Source organism: Henningerozyma blattae, chromosome 9 (assembly GCF_000315915.1).
Source record: "Henningerozyma blattae CBS 6284 chromosome 9, complete genome".
Lineage (NCBI taxonomy): Eukaryota > Fungi > Ascomycota > Saccharomycetes > Saccharomycetales > Saccharomycetaceae > Henningerozyma > Henningerozyma blattae.
The window spans coordinates 784,054-808,942 of NC_020193.1; the positions used below are offsets into that span (position 1 = coordinate 784,054).

A 24,889-nucleotide genomic window follows, 5' to 3' on the forward strand; every position below is an offset into this window, starting at 1 on the left:
ATCCGAAATAGGTCAGGTGCGTTTCGGGATTAAAACATCTAACTCCGATACTTTCGTGTGTTGTGATCTTTGGCTTTTTTGGATCATGTGACCTTGTTCTAGGACAGACATAACCCTAAAAGAAACCCGAGTATAACCCTAACATTATCACACCACAACCCTAATTCTCGGATTTCAAATTTCCCGCTATGCTTAGTGGGGTCCGCAGGCAGTTATTTGTGTGTAAAATTACCTAATTGGGTATGTGGTCACTACGGGTCCTTCTCGGTACTGCCAATCTCGGCCTAGGGAGAGAGATCGAAAACAACATATTAAGGAAAACTAATTCTAGTTTCAAATTTCAAATTTCAAATTTCATTCAATATTCAATATTCAATATCTATTAGGCGATTCGATATTTTATAGAAAAGGGAATCTAGTCTCTAGATAGACTACGCATATCAATTGAAAGACCAGATTTACATAAACATCGCTATTTAATTTAAAATCTCAGCTTTTTTTTATTTATTATTTTTTTTTTTACGGTTTAACGTTGATCTTTCCCAATTGCAAATACCGATATATTTGATCTTTTAACCGCTAACCATAACAACAACAAATATTAATACCAACAGAATTTTGTAAAGGATACTTTCGCTGGATAAAACAAAACATATTATATAATGACAGATATACCTATTGATTTCACAGAAATCACCGAGTTGGAAGCCATTGGTATTTCTCCAGAATATTTCAATTCACGATCCATCACTTTTGAAAGTGATTATTTTGTCACAGTTCGAGAATCTAATAATAATGGCCAAAATACTGTGGCCGTAGTCGACTTGAAAAATAATAATGCGGTCACTAGAAAGACTATGGGTGGTGACTCTGCTTTGATGCATATATCATCGAAAATTATTGCAGTGAGAGCTAATGGTACTATCGTTCAAGTCTTTAATTTAGAGACTAAAGAGAAATTGAAGTCGTTCCAAATGAATGATCCTATTTTATTTTGGAAATGGTTGGATGAATCTAACTTAGGGTTAGTCACTGCTACATCCTTATACGTATGTAACATTTTTGATGGTCAAATTGAAATCCCACCAATGATTTTAACTCAAAGACATTCTAATTTAAACAATTGTCAAATTATCAATTTCGTGGCAAATAAGAATTTCGATTGGTTTGCTGTTGTGGGGATTACTCAAGAAAATGATAGAATCGCAGGTAAGATTCAATTGTTTTCTAAATTAAGAAACATCTCACAACCAATCGATGGTCATGTTGCTATCTTCTCCACAATTAAATTAGATGGTAATACGGAACCTGTCCAAGTGTTTGTCACAGGTACAAGATCTTCTACATCAAGTTCTGGGGAATTAAGAATCATAGAAATAGAGCATGATCAATCTCAACCTATCTCTTACACGAAAAAAACATTGGACATTTTCTTCCCTCCAGATGCCATAAATGATTTCCCCTTAACGGTCAAGATTTCTGAAAAATTTGGTATAATTTATTTATTAACCAAGTATGGGTTCATACACCTTTATGAATTAGAAACAGGCACAAATTTATTTGTAAATAGAATTACTGCAGATTCTGTATTTGTTGCTACATCCTTTGATAATGGTAATGGGTTAGCCTGTATTAATAAAAAGGGTCAAGTCCTTACCGTCGAGATCTCTAAGGAAAAATTGATCCCATATATCATGTCAAAATTATCAGATAAAGAATTGGCTTTTAAAATTTCCAAGAGAAGTGGTGGTGCTTTAATGGGTGCTGATGATTTATTTTCAACTCAATTCAATAAATTGATGGAAGAGGGCAATTATAATGATGCTGCCAAGATTGCTGCATCAAATTTAACTTTAAGAACTAATAATAGTACAATTGAAAAATTGAAAAACGTTAAAACTGTTCAAGGTTCTATTTCTCCACTTTTAATTTATTTTTCTACAATCTTAGATAATGATAAATTAAATAAAATCGAAACTATTCAATTAGCTAAACCATTATTTGAGCAAAATAGGAAACAATTATTTAATAAATGGTTCCAAGAAGATAAATTAGAATGTTCCGAAGAATTGGGTGATATTATAAAACAATACGATTTAAATATGGCTTTACAATGTTATTTGAAATCCAATATTCATTCAAAAGTAATTAATGTCCTAGCGGAATTACAAAGATATGATGAAATTTTACCTTATTGCCAAAATATAAATTATAAACCAAATTTCCTACATTTGATTTCAATAATGTCTAAATCGAACCCTGATAAAGCTGCCGAGTTTACATCTATTTTATACAAGACTCCTGCAATTGCTTCAGAATTAGATCCAGAAAAAGTAGCAGATATTTTTTATTCGCAAAATTTAGTTCAACAAGGTACTACTGTCTTATTAGAATTATTGAAAAATGATTCTCCTGAATTTGGTCATTTACAAACAAGAGTATTACAAATTAATTTACAAAATTCTCCACAAGTAGCTGACGCAATTTTATCAAATAAATTATTTTCTCATTATGATAAACCAACTATTGCCGATTTATCAGAAAAAGCAGGTTTATACCAAAGAGCTTTAGAAAATTATACTGATATTAAAGATATTAAAAGATGCGTCATTCATACTTCTTCATTCCCATCAGATTGGTTAGTTAATTATTTTGGTCATTTAAATGTACAACAATCAATTGCATGTTTAAGTGCTTTGTTAGAAGATAATATGACACATAACATTCAAATAGCTGTTCAAGTAGCTACAAAATATTCTGATCTATTAGGTTCAAATATCTTGATTAAATTATTCGAACAGTATAACGCAACTGAAGGTTTATATTATTATTTAACCTCATTTGTTAATATGACAGAAGATAACGATGTAGTATTGAAATATGCTCAAGCAGCTTCTAAATTAAAACAGTTCAACGAATTAGAAAGAATTGTCAAAGATAATAACGTTTATGATCCGGAAAAGATGAAAAATTTCTTGAAAAATGCAAATTTGGAAGATCAAAGACCATTAATAATTGTTTGCGATCGTTTCAATTTTGTTCATGAATTAATCTTATATTTATACAATAAAAATAATTTGAAATTCATTGAAGTTTATGTTCAACAAATAGATCCAATTAAGACTCCTCAAGTCATTGCAGCATTACTAGATGTCGATTGTGATGATAATTTCATTCAATTATTATTAAATTCAGTGGTAGGTCAGGTACCAATTAGTGAATTAACCGAAGAAGTGGAAAAAAGAAACAGATTGAAAATTTTATTACCATTTTTGGAGAAATCTGTTAGACAAGGTAATCAAGAACAGGCTGTCTATAATACTTTGGCAAAAATTTATATCGATTCAAATAATTCTGCAGAAAAATTCTTAAGGGATAATAACCAATATGACACTTTAACTGTAGGAAGATATTGTGAAAAGAGAGATCCATACTTGGCATATATTGCCTATGAAAAAGGTTTAAATGATACAGATTTGATTAGAATTACAAATGAGAATGGTATGTTTAAATACCAAGCGAGATACTTACTAAAACGTTCTGATACACAATTATGGAATTTAGTTTTAACACCTGAGAATATTTATAGAAATCAAGTGGTAGAAGCTGTTACATCTGTTGGGATATTAGAATTAAATGATCCAGAACCTGTATCATTAACCGTCCAAGCATTCATGAATAATAATTTAAAGATGGAATTGATTGTATTATTGGAAAAAATAGTGTTAGAACCTTCTGCATTCAGTGAAAACACTGCCCTACAAGGTTTGTTATTCCTTTCAGCTATTAAATACGCTCCAAATAAAGTTAGAGGTTATATTGAAAAGCTGGATAATTATGATCCAAATGAAATAGGTCCATTATGTATTGAAAAATCTTTAAATGAAGAAGCATTCCAAATTTATGACAGACATAATATGCATTCTGAAGCTTTAGGAGTGATTATTTCCAATATTTTATCTCTTGAAAGAGCAGTAACTTATGTTGAAAAGATGGATGAGCCCGAATTATGGTCACAATTAGCAGTAGCTCAACTTTATGCTCTGAAATCAGAAGATGCCATTGCTTCTTTTATAAAGGCTGGTGATCCCTCAAAATATGTAGAAGTCATCGAGGTTGGAAAGGAAACAAGATCTTACGAAAGTTTGATTCAATTTTTAACAATGGCAAGAAAATCTTTAAGAGAACCTATTGTTGACGGTGCATTGTTATTATCATTTGCACAATTAGGTAGATATAACGATATTGAAAATTTATTAAAAGAGCCAAACGTTATTAACTTAGAACAAGTAGGTGATCAATTATTTGAAGAGCAAAATTATAAAGCGGCTAAATTGTGTTACACTAATGTTTCAAACTATTCAAAATTAGCGTCAACTTATGTCTACTTAGGCGATTATAGAGCTGCTGTGGAAAGCGCTAGAAAGGCTTCTAACATTAAAGTTTGGAAATTAGTTATCAACGCTTGTGTTGGAACAAGAGAATTTTCATTAGCACAAATTTGTGGTCTAAACTTAATTGTTCGTGCTGAAGATTTAGGAGATGTTGTTAAATTATATGAAGAAAGAGGGTATTTCGACGAATTAATAATTTTATTTGAACAAGGCTTAGGCTTGGAAAGAGCTCACATGGGTATGTTTACAGAACTAGCTATTCTTTATACCAAATATAAGCCAGAAAAATTATCAGAACATCTCAATCTATTTTGGTCCAGAATTAACATTCCAAAAGTTATTGCTCAGGTAGAATCTGCACATTTATGGAGTGAATTAATATTTTTATATTCTCATTATGATGAATGGGATAATGCTGCGTTGACCATGCTTGAAAGATGTGCTGAAAAATTTGATCATACTCAATTTAAAGAAATTATAGTGAAGGTATCTAATTTAGAGATATATTATAGAGCTATTAACACTTATGTTCAAGAACATCCTTCCCTTTTAATCGATTTATTAGCTGCTTTAACACCAAGATTAGATATTTCAAGAACTGTGAAAATTTTTGCAAATTCAGACAATTTACCTTTAATTAAACCATTTTTAATAAATGTGTTACCTCAGAATAATAGAGTCGTAAATGAAGCATATCAAGATTTATTGATCGAAGAAGAGGATTATAAAGGACTTCAAATAGCAGTAGACTCACATGATAGATATGATCATCTTGAATTGGCAAGACGTTTAGAATCTCATGAACTAATTTATTTTAAAAGAATTGCAGCATCTTTGTATGCAAAAAGTAAGAAATGGGATAAAAGTTTAGATATTTTGATAAAGCAAAAGCTTTGGAAAGACGCAATAGATACCGCAGCTAGCTCTCAAAATTCAGAAGTCATTGAGAAATTGTTAAACTTTTTTGTAGATTCAGATTATAAAGAAGGTTTTATTGCTTTGTTATATGCCGCTTACAATATTGTTACATTTGATAATGTTTTGGAACTTTCATTCATGAATTCATTAGATGTGTATGTTAGACCTTACGAGATATCTGTAAGGAAAGAGCAATATGATTCAATTAAAAGTATAAAGGAAAAAATAGCAAAAATTGAACTAAGAGGAGGTAGCATTCCGGCTGATTCTAGGCCATTAATGCTAACAGGAAGCACTTCTTTAAGTTCCCATAATACTGGTTTTTAATCCACATTTTCTTTTCCCCTTAAGTAACTATATAATAATACCTCTTCATATTTGAAGAAACTAAATTCAATTTTCATATATAAAAGAAATAGTACATGAATCTACATAATCCTCAAAAAAAAAATAAATTAGATCTAAAATTACAAAATTAATAAAAATTACTTCACGATGAGTCTAATCTTTGAAACTTGCGCCACGGTCAGCCTTAGCAGCTTTCTTTTCTAATTCATCCCAATCTTCCCCTTCATCTTCACTACCAGATCCACTAAAGTCTTCACTACCTTCATCACTATACTGCTCTTCAGAGATGTCATCTTCATCAGAATATGCACTTTCATCAGTAGGGTCATCGTCAGATGCTTCGTATTCACTAATTTCTTCTTCTTCTTCATCAGATGCTTCATCATCGGAACCTGTAGCCAAGAAACTCCAACCGCCATCTAAGAAAAATTGATGTGGATCCTCTTGTAAAGACTTCATAATAGTGGTCCAGTTCAAGTTAATGGAAGATACTGTATAAGGTAGGTCCATATCGGTTAACCATTGTTTTAAGAAATCCAGTGATTCAATTGGAACGGTATTGATATGTGTTACAGGTTTCTTAAAGTCTTTATAGACAAAAACGATATCAAAATTCTTTAGACCGAATTGGACTCTTTCTAGGACACATATTTCGATTTCCTCCAAATTAACAACCATGAAAGGTGGTTCAACCAATTGAACTAAACAATCAGTTGTTGGCATACAGAAAACTGCAGATCTATTTGGTACACCTTGGAAACCTAAATCTCTAAATGTACTTTCCACCGTTAGTAAACCTTTTGAAGCATCTGCAATAGCATCTGCAAAGTATTTAAATTCTTTATCTAAAGCAGCACGTTTTCTTCTTTCTTCCTGTTCTTGTTCTAATTCATCTTCATCACCATATCTTCTGAATTTATTTTGGCCACGTCTACCAGTACCAGTTTCATCAACTGCCATGTCAGATGCTTCACGATAGAATTGAATATCTTGGATTTTCTTTTTCCCCATTAAAATTGGATTTTTTAAATGAATATGAATAATTACAATAAGCTCACCTTTACATGATTGGAAAAAGATATTTTTAATATTGGAGAACAGGATGTCGATTCTGCTATCAGTTCTTAAAGGTGATTGATATCTAATACCATTTTCATGAATGAAGACAGTACTTGGTACACGCTTTGTATCAGGACTTGGTCTAACAAATATCTGGTCTAATCTCTTTGTTCTACCTGTTCTGTTTTCGATTAATTTACCTTGTTGCACAACATCGGCCAAAACTTTTCTTTCTTGTTCTCTCTTAGTTGAGTCTTTTTTTAAATCTTGGATTTGTTTGAATGTATCACTGAAACGATCACCATCCTTAGATCTCAATGTGATAGAACGAACGAATTGGTAATCCGTACCTTCTTCATATGGTAATTCCTCAATTTTTTTAGAAATACCACCAGAACCTGGAGCGTGGAAATTTAAACGTAAGTAGGTATACTCTCCTTCCTCGTTTTTGGAACCATTCTTGTAAGAGTTAATGTGAAATGGCACTGGTCTACCATAAATTGGTAAAATGATGGTTTGACTTTTCCAGTCAACATGCAATCTGGCATCTTTGACGATAGTTGGAATTTGTGATTCTCTTACATAGGATTCATACTTTTTAAAATATTGATGGGGAGTAGCGTTAGCATCACTACTGTCAGCTGCACTAAATCTTAGAAGACCTTCTTTTTGCAATTTTTCATGTAATTTTCTTTGATTCTCCTTACGAATTTGCTCTTTTTGGTTTTCTTCAGCGTTGTTACGAGCGTCACCACGCAACTTACTTTTCAAAATTTTAGAATTTGCTTCAGGTTTTACTTTTGGTGCCTTTTTAGGCTTACTTTCAGCTGGTTCTTCTTCATTATTGAAATAGAAGGAAATTTGTGCTCTTGATTTTGTACAGACTGTCAAAATTTCAGGTTCAGAAGAGTCTGATTCTGGTAGTTGAACCGTGTCAGCTAATTGTAACGAGTAGTTTTCACCAGTAGAGGAATCTTTAATATTACTGAAACCTAATGATATATTAAAGCAGTCACCTGCTTGAATTTTACGATAATCATTCTTTGCGTTTAAAATAAAATTAGAGTCTCTGAATTCTAAACCAATTAATGAACCAATGTTTTTAGTGAAATGTGGAGCCAACTCGGGCTTCACTTTTTGAATAAATTCAACAACAGAATTATAAACTTCTTTTGGTGTCAATCCAACCTTTAATTTATTTGAAATAACTTCGTTTTGTAAATCTAATAAGAAATCATAATTTTTTACCATTTCCTCTGAAGGATCAATTAAGAAGGTTCTGGTAACATTTGAACAATAATTATTATATCTGATACCACATGAGGCAAGAATACAGCCCTTACCGTGCAATTGTTCGTTATTAGATACAGCTGAAACTCTCAAATCAAATTTAGTACCCGATTGAAGGATTGGAGAATATGTCCAATCCACTAAATCGATATTAAATTTATGGTTAGGAGGCATAACTGATGAAATATCATTACCTAATTTTTTTAAAAACTTAGTATCGTCAATTTTGGTTTCTATCTTATCTGATAATTTTGCATTTGTAATCTTCAATTCTTCATCTACAGCACGTACTACTTCATCAGATAGAAGATTCATAAATTTATCTGAACCCTTACTGGCAGCATTTAAGAATGCCCTCTCGTTCTTATCTTTAACTTCCCAAACTTTTGATAAGCCTAAAGCACAATCAACGACGTTAAATTCATTAGTTTTTTTTGCTTCTTCCCAGAGAGGCTCCCATTCATTAATAAATTTACCCTGATATGAATCTTTGATTGGTAAACCAATTGTTTTTCCTGCATCATTAATTAAACTCAAAAGATCTGTAAATAATTTCTTATTGTGATCTGGTTCTTTGCTGTTTCTTTTCCAGATCTCCAGGCTGAACTTGTCAGTATCCTTATCAAACATACCAATTGACTTCTCCAAATGTGTAGCCTTTGCTGCACTTGTGATGATAATTGCCTTGTCGGGTAAAATGGCAATTAAAGTGGCAGGGAATTCATAGCCCATCAACCAAGTATGTAAGATAGTAGTCTTTTGGTATGGGTTTTCTGCATTAGCAGAACCCAAAACAAACAATAAAGCATTAGGATTGTTCTCGAAGGCTGGATATTGAGAATGCAGCAAAACTAATCTCTCTTTTAAAACGTCAAAATTAATGTTCAATGAATCCATTTTTTTGATAGGAATAAGAAGTTATATTAGCAGACGTGTTAAAAAAGTAGGTTAAATGTTTCTGTCCAATTGCAAATGTTTGAATAATATTAATGCTTATTAGTAACACGTTCCTATGATTCTTGATAATATATGAATGAAAATTTTAAGCTTTTCTAATATATATAGTAGTTTTTTGATGGCATCCATAAATTTTATTCAGCTTGATTTATTACATTTCATATTGGAAAAAAACTCGTTTTCGGTGATATTGCCGAAACAGATTATTAAACATGATGCCGTATAGAGTGCAAGTAGTAGAAAAAGAGTAGCAGCTTTAACATAGTTATATACAAATTCAGTCAAAAAAAATCAATTATACTTTTGATATTTACTTATGATATCAGAATCTTTATTCAATTGTACAAGAAGTAATAGGATATTTCTTTCGATAAAGGCAAAATTAGGTTAAGAAAGAGAATGGAATGGGTCATTAAAAATTGAAATTACATAGGATGTATACTGAAGAATGTAATAATTAAATAATTAATATACTCAATATAATTGATAGCATCCAAAGGAGATAGATTAAAAATTAGAGACATATTTTGTATCTGTTTGTAAAATAAGTAAAATTTTCATTTTCATTTTAGGAGATAGTTGTATATTGCCTTCAAAAAATATTAATCAGGTATATTCTGAAATATTCAATAACTAAAACAATAATTAGAAGAAAAGATTTATAAAGTTAGATACATGAAATGGATGTACATGATAGGAATTTATTGAATAGTCGGACTATCTGTGGAACAATAAAACAAATACCGAAGCTGCTTTCATTAATTCAAATATCAAGGGTAGCATGAAGAAACTGATAAAGATAAATTCGGAATGTATTGACTTAAATTGTCTACTGCAATGGAGCGTATAATATTTGGGTAACATACTTACTTTTATATCTTACAATGGATGCAACACATAAGGTATTATGCTTAATACTACTTGTTGCCAAATGATTTAATACAACATGGTTTGGAATCGGTAGTGCCCCTGAGGTATTTTCATTGTCTGAACCTGAGCCTGAATAGCTGTTTAATATTACATTTTCTAAATGAGGTGGTAATTGAGGTGGAGTAAGCCACGCCATATTTTGGTGATTATTTTGTTGTTGATCTAAAGTTAAATAATATTGTTCCATGACAGTTGGATCTGTAAAGACAGCCGGTATATCTTGAGTGTATTCTACATCTTGTTTTAAAGGCTTTTCTTCATGGAAACGAGTAAAACCATCACCTAAATCATCAGGCTCTTTTTCAATTTCGAACGCAATTCTTGACCTAGCACTCATTGGTTGCTTAGTTTGAGCTTGGTTATCTTGTTTATAAATAGGTTTACCAGCGCCCATATCTTGTTGATAATTGGATGAGTCTGCAGTTTGATTTGGTAAGTTACCACCTATATTTTCATCAACAGTAGTTGGTGGTGCTACAACTTCAAGATAATTTACAAAGTTCCCCATTTGGTCAGTAGCAGTTGGTAAAAAATCACTAAATCTTAACTCATTATCAACAATGAATCTAAATCTATGAGTGCCTGGGGGTAGTTGTAACTTAACATGTAGTAAACCTGGTTGGTCAGGTACCGGTACAAGACCTATCATTTTTCTCCAACCTGTGAAGGAACCAGTAACATAAACCTTGTCACCACCCTGTTGCCATGTGATATCAACAGGTACCATATTAGATTTCGAGGCAGGGTTTGAATTGGTGTTTGAAGTGCCAGTATTGCTAGAATATTGTTGCTGTGGTCGTTGAGAATTTTCAGAGAAATCAGACTTGGATTTATATTGGTCTTGGCCAACATGTGGAGTAGCAGAAGAAGAAACCACGTGATGAGATGAATCTACAGATTCGTCGTCGTCATCGTCCTCTGACAAATTAGTATCTGAAACATTCTCTTGATGTCTAGAATATGGAGGGATCTCGTCATCGTCATCGTCTTCAAAAATTAAAGTCGATTTATTTCTTGGAACTGTCATTCTATCAGGATTTTCATTGTCTTCAAATTCATCGGGGCCATCAATATTCATCTGGGATAATGTATGACTCAAGCCTGCTGAGTCTGTTTCATTGTTTTGTTGTTGCTGTCTGTCTGCGTCACACACATCCACCATTGAGATGTCATTATTCTGAGGCGGATTATCCTGCGACATAACTGTATTATTTTATTTCAATCGTCTGGTTTCCTTTTATTTGAGGGTATCTATGTGTCAATGTGTATGTTTATTAACCTATTATTTTGCAAATCCTAATGAATCTCAAGTTTTGATGATTCCTTTATTAGTAAATTGCTCTTTCTTTCTTTGGGTCAAGGAAGAATCCGTTTACCAAAATATCCGGGTAATTTTTTTGCTGTACCTAGACGAAGCCTGCATACTTATGACACTAATAAATCTAGTAATAAATAAGAAAAATATATTATTAAGCAGAACAAGACAAAAGTCAGAAAAAAATACGAATTAAGCTAATCTAATATCTTAATCCCTATATATTTACTATTTTTTATTTTGTTTGAATTTTGTATTTGAGTAATTTTCCTTTCAAATATAACCAGTTACTGCACATAGAAGTAAAACTATTATATAGATCTTTATACACAGATTCATCCTGCTATTAAATGATTATAAAAAATTTTATTTCAATAAAAGGTTAAATTAACTTTTCTTAACACTAACATTAAAATTTATTTGCCTTTTATCCTTTGATTATTTAAAAAAAACTTCATCATATTTCCCTTAGTAGCTGTTACTAAAACTAAAGTAATTACAATTTGTTAATTTAAGAAAAAGGCTCAATCAAACTTTGGCCTTATAGAGATAAATTTCGATACAAAAAAATGCTTTTTCATTATTTTTAACATTTTCCTTTACACTAAAGAATTCTATAATTACACCTTTATATACGTTCGTAATAAGTTTAAACACAATATATATATATACGCAAAATTAATGATAACGAAATATTATCATAATTTTGAAACCTGTCTGATTTTAAATTTTATTTTATTTTTTTTTATTTTTGAATTTCATTAAACGTCATAAAACTAAAAGTCAATTAGATTCAAATAGCTGACGTTGTTGAACCGTTGTTGGTGGTGATAGTGGTGTTATGGACGTTATACTATTAATTACTGTAGAGCTATTATTGTTAATTATTGAAGGCCTACTGTTTAAAATGGGTGTTATTTCGTTACTTTTTAATACAGATGATGATAGTTCATTAGTTGGTGTCGACAAGGACCCTGAGTCATGAGTGGAATTGATGCTAATATTACTGTTACTATGGTTATTTGATTTCATATCTCTTGGGAGCGTTACTGGATTTAAATTCATATTTCCAGGAACATCGCAGAATTGTGGTAAACCAATTTGTCTAAGTAAAGAATTTAAAGGTGGTAAGGCTATTTTTTCATTATTTGAAATTGTACTTATTGGAGTACCCGTACCAGTACCATGAGGATAGCCAGGGCTATGTTGAACACTATTTAATGTGGTGGTGCTTGTACTTGTACTAATTGAATTTTGCATTGAAAAAGTACCACTTGTATTGATACTATCATCTTCGAATTCATCTTCGTGCGGTATATGAAACATAGGAACTTTTTGATGTGTAAAAGATGATGGTTGAGTTGGAGAAGATAGCGGCATTAATTGTGGTTGTTGAAGCGATGCTTTCATAAATAAATTTGTAAGAGATGAAGAAGATGATGAGTTTACATGTATATTTGAAGGTAAGTTTGATACGGAATTTGATTGTAAAAGAGAAGTCATTGACATTGTACTATTCGAAATATTTAACGACGTAGTACTTGTACTATGCAAATTATGTGTTGAAGCTGGATGAACTTTCATATGTCTTTTCAATTCATCAGTACGAGAGAAAGATTTATTACAACCAAGTATTGGACATAAATGAGGTTTTTCTCCTGTATGTGTTCTGATATGTCTCTTTTTATGCTCTGCTCGATAAAAGCCTCTATGACACATTGGGCATTTGAATGGTCTTTCTTCGTTATCGGATGGGAAATTTCTTCTAGTTGGCATATCTAGGTTTAGATTATTTTCCTTTGGATCAATCAACTAAATTATTGAAATTTTGGATTAATAATTGATGTCTAATAAATTATCAATTATTTAATAACAATATGAGTGATTGACTGATATATTGAAATAACGAGGTAATACGAGTTGAATTACGAAATTTTAGATTGAATGAAAAAAAAATAATGAAAAAATAATTACAAATAATTTAAATTTTTACTAAATGATATTTTATTCTTTTTTATTTTTTTTAACTAGATAAGTTAGTTATTAATATTAGAAATAATGTGATTTGATATTCCTTTAAAAGTTAATTTATTATTTTCTCTTCTTTTTTTCTTTTCAATTGATAATATTAAAACCCAAGAAAGTTGCAAAGTAATGGCACAGAATTTTTGTCAGGGAAAGATCTATAACCTTAAATTCACTCATATATATGGTATATATATATATACGATGAAAGAAAAAAAATATCACAAGTACAAAATAAGTAATACAAAATTAACAACTGTACAGAAAAGAAAGGAAAGAAAAAAAAGTTCAAAAGTACGAAAAGTAACGAAAAAAATAATAAAGTTAAAACTATTACGTGGGTTACCAATGATTCCTGTATCATTAACAATTCTATAAATAATTATTTTTATTTCAATTCTATACTTTTATTTTTTTACTAAGGCTGTAGAATAATACCCACAGAAACCCTTCTAGTTTAGGTACTGGCCTGAAAATTACCAGGTCCGCACCTGGAAAACGATGAGAAGCATTATGCAAAACGTGGAGAAAGCTAGAACTTCTAGTTAAGCTTTGAGAAGGTCACCACAGTAATTAGGATGCCAAAGCCACTTGAGGATAATAAACAAATGTAGAAAGTGGGATAAAATTTCCTTGTATGAATAGTAGTAATAAGCAGGAGACGGAAGCAAAAAATTCTTCATTTCGTCATCGTAACAAGTAGGGATATGGTAGTAGTCCTTGTAATCTACGGTAATACACGATAAAATCGTACACCTCCGATGAATGCCTGAATTGTTAGTGAGGAGAGGATCAGCTGGAAAAAAAAACTATGGAGATGCCTTTGAAGAAATCATCGATGAATTAACGAATTAGTCAATGGTAGCAATGAAAAAAAAAAATAGCATACAAAACTGATTGGCCGGGCTGAGGAAATCCGATGTCAAGAGAAACGGTGGTAACCTTACAAGGTAATTAACTAGCAGATATAGTAACGACCCGGAACTGAACCAAAATGGACTACAAATCATTATTAATGGAATAATTTGAAGTGCCGACGTTGTTGCAAGCATCCTCTCCTAGTCATTAAAATCGATGCTTGATGTTCAACACGAACACCAACAAAATACAACACAACATAACACAACAACAAACAGGTCGGCTAGTGAGGGATGAGAAGAGAAGTGAAAAAAAAAACTCTAAAAATCAATAAACAGTTCAAATTCGATTCGGTTCGGTTCTACGGGCGTGGATGGATGGTGGTGTAACAATATTCGGTAAAACGCTTATGAGGCATGCTCCTAGGCATGGAATAATCAAAGAATGTATTGTACAGCCGGTTCTGACCGTAGACGATTAATCCCCTCTACTCCATTGCCATGGTTTACTCCACAGTTGAAAAAGTTGAAAAGTTCCGGAGCAGTGGACAAGAATGGGATAATCTGGAAATAGTTGCGTCTTTATCTTACAGGCACTACCCAAAGAGGAGTGTGGAAATATATTCTTGGCTGATGCAACTTCTTGTGGCTGGCTTATGGACCTACGGAAGATTTCACGGTTCACTGCAGGTGTTGTTAGAACCGAGCCCAAAGTGAGCCGGGCCTCGGGCCACCGTGCTCCGAGGTACAACCAAAGTAGACATACCGTCGGAAAAAATACACGCCTTGATAACACTTGAACCCAGTATTTCTAGGGCTAGGAAAACTGTAACACCTAAAAGACCTGTGAAACTTGTAAACCTATAAGAAAAAAAAAACAAAAAAAGAAGACAAGTTGTTGTATGTAGCAGTGGTCCAATTGGCATGGAATTGAAGTGTTTGTGTATAGATCAGTGTGTTTTCGCATAATGGAAGGTTTTGGAACTAGGATGAATGCTGACACACACAGTTCTCAATTCGCAGTTCACAGTTCACAGTTCACAGTTCGTTACTGACTACCGTGGGCAGACAACTCCAGGAAAACGTGGGGGGAGTCCTTTGGGGTACGAGTTAAGTCCGTCGGTGAAGAAAGCTAAACTGACCCACATGTAATTTTGCATAAACTGGACATCTCTTAGAGGGGTAACTCCCGTAAACACTCAAGTCTTGATCAAGTAAAATAAAGCAATATTGGTTAATGAGAAATTTAATCATTTTGAAAAAAAAATGAAAAAAAACTGGATAAAAAAAATATTGTCTCGGGTGAAAAAGAAACCAAAACAAGGTTTTTTAGTGCCGTGTGAAAATATGATTCAGATAATGCAAAAAATGGAAAAATGCAGCCATTATGTCTATTTCAAGATTTCCGATAGAACAACGAAGCAACGCTTTGGTGCATGTAGAGAAAATACTGCTGTAAGGCGAGTGAGAGGAGTTGATTACTTACGACGAGATGTCTCTGATGTAGCTCTGTTCTTGCTCCCTCTCCCCCTGGTTCCCTTAATTGTATAGTCTCGTAATATTGATTAGGCAATTAATTCTTGTCGGAGCTGTATATCCAAATAATAGCAAATGATTAACCACTATTACCAAGGAATCTGGAGGTTTTGTTCCTTGCTTGGTTCAGCTTGTTCTGAGTGATGTCTGTGTCGCTGTAGAATTGTTCCAAATAGGTCGTTTTGTTGTTCCAATTCTTTGTTCATAGCCATGGATATTTCCTTTTGCCTTACAATGGTGGATGCTAAACGTTGCAATTCTTCATCTTGATCCTTCCTTTCTTGTAACATGACACTTCTATTTCCTAAGACTCTGCCCTGCTTGGGCGACGGAGTTTTGTTTCTAGACATACCATTGGAGTTGTCTCTATTGGTCACCAGGCTGTTCGCATCCCTAACTGTGTTGGATGTATTGGTGAATCCCGGAATATTGGTTCGTTGATCATCAAAGACTTGATGTACTCCAAACTCGTACGGCTTAGTTAAATTACTCTTTGTAGAAATCGCCGACGAATTTAAATTTAAATTTAAATTACTTGAAGATGTATAATAATTTGAATTTGAATTTGAAAGAAGTTTATTGGAGCCATCAATTGATTTGATTGCCATATTCAAATCATTGTGTAAGCCCGACAATAACATATTGTGATGTGAGTTATTATCTTGGTATCCTTTACTCTTTGATGATTGTTCCAGTGACATCAACTTTGACCTTATTTTCAGTAAATCCATATTGTTCTTTGCAGAGATTAAATCTATTTGGATTTCCTTAAACTTGGCTTCCCAACTTTTATTGAAATCCCTCTCAAGCGATGAACCGTTATTCTTATTGGAATTCCTCACTGATCCATTTTGTGTGTTATCATGTTCCAGTTTTTTGGTGGAAACCGGAGCAACTCCCAAGTTGCCCCTAGAATTATCGGAAATAATATCAATGGGTTGATTATTCATGGGTTTCAAGTTCAGGAACTCTTGAAGCTCCAGCGGTAACCTTGATGTCGGGGTTGTTCCATCCTGTATTGAATATTTAATAATCAAGTCCTCTAAGAAAACGTTTAAAAGCAGTTTTCTTTGAGTGATAACATTCACGTTTTTCCCATCCTCCCACCAATTTTTCTTTAATTGTTTGGTATAATTATCATAATGATCATTTAATTGGGTATCAAGATTTAAGAAATCATTGTATCGTCTTCTAATCAGATGCAAAGTTCCTTTGCTATCTGGAGCTCGTGAATTAATTTTAACCTGGATGACGTATTGTGTGTAATCCTGAGATGTATTATCTATATCAATAATTCTAACTTGTAAACTCATATCCAGCCAATGAGTTTAGTATAGAGATCAAAAAAAAAAATATTATTATAATTATGAATTAACAAAAATAAAGGCCCAAAATAAAAGCCTGTCTAAAATCTGAAACAGAAAAAAAGAATTGTTCTTAAAGAATGTATTGATCTAGGAAAAAGACGACAAATAACTTAATAAAAGGAATCAGTATTTATAAAAATGTATAATAAGGAGTATTATATATCTCACTCTTCTTTTTCAATACAATTAATCTATTAATAATGTAGCCTTACTTTTATTTACAACAATAGGAAAAAAAACGACAACGATCCTTAATTTACAATATATATCAGTTATATATTTCCTTGCTATGTGTAGTTTCTTATTGGGTGTTTGTTTCGATACAATAACTGTTACCCGATCTGTAATTGCTGAACAAATTATTCCTGGGCAGCAATTCGTGATAGGGGTGTCACAACTTCGCCACCTTAGAAACCTCGGCAGGAGTGGTAGACGAATAAGGAATTTCTATCACGTGATATCATTTTAAAACGAATAACTTTTGGTTGTCCTACTATTTCTCTTAGAGATCTTGTATAGAGTATCATGATAGTGTAAGAGGGTTAGATTTACAAGATGATTATAAGTTTGCAAGAATTATGATGGTATTTGTTGTATTAGAATTTGTTATTAAACTTCAAAAGTGTAAGATCCGATTACTGTAGAAATTTGAGTTTAGTTTAAATGTAAGATATCTCATTGTAGAATTTCAAAATCATTTAACTTCTTATAACACAAACATTACAGGGATGAGTACCATTAGTTTAGAAAGTCTAATGTATATATGCGTTTCTATTTTCGGATATACTTTTATATATTTTTCTTTATCATTTTTCCGACGCGCTTCCATTTTACAAGTTAAACTATATTCTTAATAGTTTATAGATTCTATACTAAATATATATGCTTTTCTATGTATGCATATATATCAACTACAGAAATTATGGCGTACGACCAATTGAGATAGAGTGGCAAACCATATTCCATCCTTCGCCTCATTAATATGTCAAAATTATTTATATCTACTGCCAATGCAGGTAAAGCACATGAAGCTGACATTTTCCAGTTATCGGTGATTTCACCATACACCATTACTGTATCTGGAGATGGGTATTTGAAATTATGGATCAATAAATTACAAGATAATCAATCACCAAAAGAATTTGTATTCAGTCATTTCGTTCATAAATCAGGTTTGCATCATGTAGATTCTTATTACGACCATGATGTATGTATAGTGACATGTGTCTCATTTTCTGGAGAAATATTTATGTTTCAAATAAATACAACAGAGCATACCTGTGAGCCAATCGATTTGATCAAAGATGATACTTTGAAGAAAAAATCATTTTGGGCTGTTAAATGGTTCAAAAGTCAAGATTTAGTCGTATCGCATAGATTTGCAGCTACAGATGTTAAGGGGAATACTTATGTTTGGAAATTCTCTACAGGTGTTAAAAAAAATGCACAAGAAATGGAGCAAGATCAGAGACAAAGGCAAGGGGATGGGAAGCGTGGAGAGAAAAAAATAGTAAAAGAAGAAGAAGTGCAATTTGCCATTGGCGAACCTTCCATGATATTTGATGGTGTAATCCCTCCGCCATCACCCTCATTTGCCATTTGTTTAGATATATCACCAAAGGGACAAATTGCCACCGGGTTTTCTAATGGTAATGTTGTAGTATCTCAATTATCTACGTTAAGACCTATATATACGTTTGAAGGGTTTGGTATTAAAGGTATTGCACAAAATAGTAGTACGATCCGTAATTTAAAATTCTCACCATTGGGAAATCTATTAGCTGTGGCTAATGATTCCGGATCATATGGCTGTATTACATTGTATGAGACAGAATATGGAGAGCGTATAGGTAACTTTTCTGTCCCCACACATTCCAATCAAAGTAGTATTGGATCATTTGCCCATATGGGATGGGTGTTTGGACTATCCTTTAATTCTACGGGAGAAGTATTGGCATCTTGTGGATATGATGGTAAGATTAGAGTTTGGGATATCAAATTGAAAGAAAGATTGAGTACTATCAATATATCAGCCAATGATATTGAAATAGAACAAGATATTTTGACTCAAGATGAAAATGGTGATTCTCTTTTGACTCCTGCAGTAATGGACGTATCCTTTATTGGGAAAGGTATTCGTGGAGGAATGAATTCCGAAACAAATGAAGGTCTTGTTTGTGTTGCAATGGACCGTAGTGTAAGATGGTTCCGTGAAGCTGGGGGTAAATAAGTTGTAAGTTTATATTATTGCATATTTAAAAATAATGATTTGTAGACGTAGGTTTTTGTTCTTGCTTTTGCGTTTGCTTAAGCATTTACAAATACTCGACACGGTAAGATACAAGATATTCAAGCTTGCTCCATGAGGGGGGTGCCTAATAGAAGCAAGCAAGCTATTGTGTTCAAAAGAAAGCCATTGTTTAGCATTATATAGGCATTATCTGCATCGTACATATAGAATAATATCTATATTAGAACTCTGATAGGCAAAACAACCTTAGTTGTAACGGCGATACCCCGGAACTGTTTTGTTCGACTGACACATGTTGTTGTGCGAGATATGTGGTGTACAGATGTATGTGGTTCCTATCTCAGTTAACGGCGAGTTCGGGCGAAGACGGACAAAATATATTTGTGATTAATTATTATGGGATGGGATAGATTTAAAAGAGATGGATTAACCCAGAAGAAAACAAATGGAATACAAAAATAAAAATATAGAGTGTTATAATTACCAATAAGCATAAAAAAAAAAGGATAGCACAATATGTCGTTCCAATTCAACGAAAAGTTGTTTGCGGAAAAGGGTTTCAACGAGGTATTGAAGGAGAAATTATGTAAAGCCTTAAACTCGTTCTCTAAACTTGACATATTGAAGAGTGAGATTCAGGTTTATGAGTTGGAATTTGAAAGGATGCCTGAGTTTGAAATCCTAGATTTGAATGTGCAGCCTGTGGATTTGAATCAAACAAAACCAGTGTTGAAAGCCATTTGTAAGATTGCGTGGCAGGATATTTCGATAAAGATTAAGACTGAAATAGAATCTAATCTATTATATCTCTCTATTAAGAACCAGCCTGAATTTATCCAACCTGAGATTAATTGTAACGATTCTTTTGATTTGCCCATTATAATGAATTTCAAGCGAATCCAATTCAAATCTATAATGAATTGCTTTGTCAAGCAAAGTGGGGTCGGAATTACATTCAATGATGTGATATTAGATTTTCAATTTGATTGTTCAATCAAATTCTTACAAAACACAATAACGAAAAGATTGAAGAATTCCATGAATGCAGTATTCAAGAGTGTATTACCGGAGTTGATCTTTTCTATGTCACAAACTTGGTTTAATAAACACGATGAAAATGAGAATTTATTGAGATTGGGCAAGGCAGAGGAGCAAGAAGAGCTAATAAATACCAAGTTTGAAGAGAATGAGATCAACGAACTATCTCCAGTAAACATGTTGAAATTGTCTACTATTATATCTTCAAGACAAACGTTATCATTGAATTCCATTAATAATTCTACACGTTCAGTGAGAAATCCCTTTGAATCATTCGGCTGTATCTATAGAGCTAATCTACCCATCTTATTATCACGATTACCATCTTTAAATAACGCCTTTTGCAAAGATGCAAATAATACTTTGATGGGTATAGTCAAGGGAGGAGATTATGATAGTAATCGTAATTTATCGATGTGTTCGATAAATAGTAATAGTAGTAGTAATGGGGGTGGCAGTAGCATGACACGTATAGATGAAAATCAAATCCATCAAAGTGTGGTGGAAACAAACAGTTACTCACTGGAAGATATCATTGGCATTCAAAACAAATTATATGAAAGACAGATTCACGGTGACACAAAAGTGAAGCCTAATCGTCGTAAAATCAGACTCAGTAGACGTCGCCATCAAGAGCAGGTACAAGAACAGGTACCTTCAATTGAGAAACCAACACTGGAAGAGCCGCCAGTAGTGGAAAGACCTCCAATAGAAAAAAGGGTCACGTTACCTCGGATTGCAAGTGCTTTGGTCGCCGACGACTGTTCGGCCGAACATAAAATTTCGGCCGAGTCTCGTGATGGTGCAGCACAAGTGATGCGCCAGTTACAATGTTTCAAATTGCCAGACAAGTGTTTATTACATTACGAAGATCAACGAGGAAGCATAACAGGAAATGTTACAGGAAGTGCTAGTATCTTGCTGAAACTTCCTAGAGGCCAACCAGGCTGTGTATGGGGCGTGGAGACACATATGCCGCCGCCATACAATGCATAATTTTACATCATGGTTGTACAAATCACGTGCGTATCGTTTATATCACGTGATATCGCGCGAGATTTATGTAACAGTATATATATTTGATAATGATCAACCACATTTCATAGCTCTTTTAATTTTTTTTGCTTTGCAATAAGGTAGACACACACATATAGCACGGCAATCATGGACTATGCATCACAGAAGAATGACCGTCGCCGTCAGTTTCAAGAACGTCGTAGCCTTAAGGCACGCCACGAGACCCCTACAGCTCGCAAGCACCGTCTTCAAAACAGCGCCCAGAATAACGAAGAGCTTGTCCCACAAGAGGTCTTACTACCATCCAATGAATCTCGCTATGAAGAACTGGGCCAATTGGGTGATTCTTTAGAAGACTCTGAGCAGGCAGAGCATTTACGCACACGTGCCCGTGATGCAGCAGCAGCAGCAGAAGCTCGTTCACTTGAGCTCACCACAAATTCTACCCACAGATCTGTACCAGCTAAGAAGCAATTGGCTCAGTTGGATACTGCAGATCTGAATAATATACTACAAAAAGGAATGAGTGAAGGCGCTAATGCCAAATCAAATAGAAGTGTTAATACCAGTGCTAATGTCAATACAAGTACTGACGCTGATGATGGTGTAACCACCTCTACAACACGAAATACTCAAAAAATAATTAGCCCCTCATATGGTCCATCAAGAACTTTCTACAAGCTAACTCAACTGCTTCCAAGCTTAATCCAGATCTCGAAGACGATCAAGATTTCCTAGATACATTACTCTAGCATAATATTTTATGAACTGTAGTAAGCCTATCTCTAGTCTCCGTTAGACTCAGTTAGCCCGTCATACCCCTCTTGTTTCTTCTATTATGTATAATTAACACAACTCACATATATTCTATACATCTACATATCATCTACAAAACAACATTCTTGGCAAGCTTACTCTTATATTCCAAGATAGAACCATCCCATCTAGTAGCAGTCTTATGTTCTACCACAAAGATATCCTTAGCAATCTTATCTAATAATCTGAAATCGTGTGAAACAACAACAACACCACCATTGAATTCATTGATAGCGTCTGCTAAAGAATCAATAGTAGGAATATCTAAACCATTGGTAGGTTCATCCAGTAATAAGACATTTGGTTGTTCTAAAGCCAATAATGCAAAAACAACACGAGACCGTTGACCTTCGGATAGTGTACCCATCAAGACAGTTTGAGCTTCACCAGTCAAACCATACCGACCTAATTGACCTCTCCAGTATTGGAAATCTTGCGATATATTAGAATACTTATCTCTAACAAATTCTAATGCACTCTTGGTTAAATCCAATTGATCTTGAGAATGTTGAGAATAAACACCCAATTTCACGTGTGTATGTCTAGATACACGACCAGATTGGGACATCAATTCACCAGTCATGATCTTTAATAATGTGGATTTACCAACACCATTAGGACCAACTAATGCAATACGAGAATCCATATCAACACCGAAGTTCAAATGTTCATATAAGTTATTTTCAGGTTTACCATCATAAGAAAATGAAATATCATCAAAAGCTAAAACTGGTGGTGGTAATCTATCAACTTGTGGGAATCTGAAGGAAAAGACACGATCTTGAACGACTGGTTGAATCAACCCATCAGCCTCCATCTTATCCAAAATCTTTTGTCTGGATTTGGCTTGCTTGACCAAGTTAGCATATGTACCGGCAGATGCAATAAACTTCTTGATATGGGCAATTTCTTCTTGTTGTTTGTTATATTGCTTCATTTGATTGGTTTCCAATTCGGTTCTAGTCTTGATATAAGAATCGTAGTTACCACCATATTGAGTCAATTTTTGTAATCTCATATCCAACATATTTGTACAGACACCATTCAAGAAATCTTGAGAGTGAGAAACCAACACCAAAGTACGGTCGAATCTCTTCAAGTATTCTTCTAACCAAACACAGGCTTCTAAATCTAAATGAGCAGTTGGGTCATCCAGCAATAATAACGTTGGTTTCACAAATAAGGCCTTGGCAAGAGCAACACGCATCTTCCAACCACCAGACATATCTTTAGTCTTCTTCAAAATAGTAGTAGAATTGAAACCTAAACCAATTAAGATAACAGCAGCTCTACTTTCAAAAGTATCGGGATCTAAAGAATCCATTCTTTCATATAATGGATCCAATAATTCAGATTCAGGACCTTCTTCCAAGACGATCTTTTCAGCTAAATCTTCCAATCTTTGTAATTCATTTTGAGCTTCTCTAACGACATATTCCAAGGCAGAATATTCACTTGGTTCAGCTGGTTCATCTAACAAATAAATATCGATGTTTTCTGGAATAGGATATTCTCTATTGGCAATAGCTTTCAAAAATGTAGATTTACCACAACCGTTTTCACCTAATAAACCATAGTGACGACCATAATTCAATTCTAAAGTAGAATCTTGAATTAATACTTTACCGTGGAATAATAAGGAAACAGAAGTTAACTTAATATCTCTAGATGTTTCCAAGGAAGCTAAAACACCGGTGGTAACACGATCAGAAATACCATCCTCATCCATTTGTAATTTCATCTTAGCGATTTCTTTGGCAGCGACTTCAGCTTCATCTTCTTCTTCTTTAGATTCCTTTTTTTTACCTAGTCTTTTGACAGTTTTACCTTGAGCAGCTTTCTTAGCTTCTCTTTCAGCTTTCTTAGCGTCTCTCTTGGCTTTGGAGGCAGATACTGGAGGCATTTTTGATTGATCTGATCGATATAATGATGAAACAACAGAGAAAAAGTGCGATTTTTAGAATTTAACTTTTTAAATGAAATAAAAATAATTTAAAATTAAAATTAAAATTTGATATTAATTTTTCAAAATTGGTGATGCGATGTGAAAACTTTTCCTTTTTCCTCCTAGAATTTTCAAATTTTTAAATTTTCCCGAAATACTACAGGAGTTTGGAATACTATGATTTTGAAATACTCAAATTATTATCATCAGGTACGAAATCTCAAGCTGGATAAATGGAATGTACAAAAGTTTTGTTACATTTCAATCTGCTTGCGGAACTATTTACTTTCTAGAATTTACTTTCATGAATAATATTGTACATGGAAATGTATTTCATTATTGCTTTTTTTCTTATTATTCGTATATTGGAATGAAAAAGTAATCAGCAAAAAAAAAAGAAAAAAAATTACGTCATTACTGGTGTTCCACATATGATTCTATTGGCTTTAGAGAATAGAGAACTCGTCACTTACTTTTAAATGTTAGAATTTCGAGGTTATATTGTTAAGTATTATATTTATACCTAAATTGAATATTGTAAGCTGATCATAATTGTCCTAGGGTTATGCAAGAAACTTTACTTAAGATATTTGATTATATTTTTGAAATCAATGAAATCTATAAATAAGCAATCTTGTAATTAATAGAAATTATATAGTGATAACTTACAAAAATAGCAAGATTACTCTATAAGACAATATATTATGTAGTGCGCATAATTTTTGTTATAGTTCCCTTATAAGCCATGCAAGTAATCTTAACACATTGTAATGGCATACTTGAATATTCTTTATTTAAATATTTATACCTACAAAAGTATCATCAA

General features: G+C 33.1%; 9 protein-coding genes across 9 annotated transcripts; 4 read left to right on the plus strand and 5 right to left on the minus strand.

Annotated features, from left to right (window-relative positions):
• Nucleotides 1–662: 662 nt before the first annotated feature.
• Nucleotides 663–5,639, plus strand: CHC1 (clathrin heavy chain; the record flags this gene model as incomplete). Its single annotated transcript, XM_004182451.1, has 1 exon — nt 663–5,639. The coding sequence occupies one exon, from the start codon at nt 663–665 to the stop codon at nt 5,637–5,639; it is 4,977 nt and encodes a 1,658-aa protein (XP_004182499.1).
• Nucleotides 5,640–5,813: 174 nt separating this feature from the next.
• On the minus strand, nt 5,814–8,906 carry SPT16 (chromatin-remodeling protein SPT16; the record flags this gene model as incomplete). Its single annotated transcript, XM_004182452.1, has 1 exon — nt 5,814–8,906. One exon carries the CDS (start codon nt 8,904–8,906, stop codon nt 5,814–5,816), a length of 3,093 nt encoding a protein of 1,030 aa, XP_004182500.1.
• An 889-nt stretch (nt 8,907–9,795) lies between these two features.
• On the minus strand, nt 9,796–11,097 carry SIP2 (Sip2p; the record flags this gene model as incomplete). The annotated part of the gene is made up of 1 exon (XM_004182453.1): nt 9,796–11,097. One exon carries the CDS (start codon nt 11,095–11,097, stop codon nt 9,796–9,798), a length of 1,302 nt encoding a protein of 433 aa, XP_004182501.1.
• Nucleotides 11,098–11,994: 897 nt separating this feature from the next.
• On the minus strand, nt 11,995–12,987 carry TBLA0I03280 (C2H2-type zinc finger protein; the record flags this gene model as incomplete). The annotated part of the gene is made up of 1 exon (XM_004182454.1): nt 11,995–12,987. The coding sequence occupies one exon, from the start codon at nt 12,985–12,987 to the stop codon at nt 11,995–11,997; it is 993 nt and encodes a 330-aa protein (XP_004182502.1).
• Nucleotides 12,988–15,718: 2,731 nt separating this feature from the next.
• Nucleotides 15,719–16,942, minus strand: TBLA0I03290 (uncharacterized protein; the record flags this gene model as incomplete). Its single annotated transcript, XM_004182455.1, has 1 exon — nt 15,719–16,942. One exon carries the CDS (start codon nt 16,940–16,942, stop codon nt 15,719–15,721), a length of 1,224 nt encoding a protein of 407 aa, XP_004182503.1.
• Nucleotides 16,943–17,978: 1,036 nt separating this feature from the next.
• On the plus strand, nt 17,979–19,226 carry SKI8 (SKI complex subunit WD repeat protein SKI8; the record flags this gene model as incomplete). Its single annotated transcript, XM_004182456.1, has 1 exon — nt 17,979–19,226. One exon carries the CDS (start codon nt 17,979–17,981, stop codon nt 19,224–19,226), a length of 1,248 nt encoding a protein of 415 aa, XP_004182504.1.
• Nucleotides 19,227–19,763: 537 nt separating this feature from the next.
• MDM34 (ERMES complex subunit MDM34) lies at nt 19,764–21,281 on the plus strand (the record flags this gene model as incomplete). The annotated part of the gene is made up of 1 exon (XM_004182457.1): nt 19,764–21,281. The coding sequence occupies one exon, from the start codon at nt 19,764–19,766 to the stop codon at nt 21,279–21,281; it is 1,518 nt and encodes a 505-aa protein (XP_004182505.1).
• Nucleotides 21,282–21,449: 168 nt separating this feature from the next.
• Nucleotides 21,450–22,040, plus strand: TBLA0I03320 (uncharacterized protein; the record flags this gene model as incomplete). Its single annotated transcript, XM_004182458.1, has 1 exon — nt 21,450–22,040. The coding sequence occupies one exon, from the start codon at nt 21,450–21,452 to the stop codon at nt 22,038–22,040; it is 591 nt and encodes a 196-aa protein (XP_004182506.1).
• Nucleotides 22,041–22,188: 148 nt separating this feature from the next.
• ARB1 (ATP-binding cassette family ATPase ARB1) lies at nt 22,189–24,021 on the minus strand (the record flags this gene model as incomplete). Its single annotated transcript, XM_004182459.1, has 1 exon — nt 22,189–24,021. The coding sequence occupies one exon, from the start codon at nt 24,019–24,021 to the stop codon at nt 22,189–22,191; it is 1,833 nt and encodes a 610-aa protein (XP_004182507.1).
• Between the last annotated feature and the right edge of the window lie 868 nt (nt 24,022–24,889).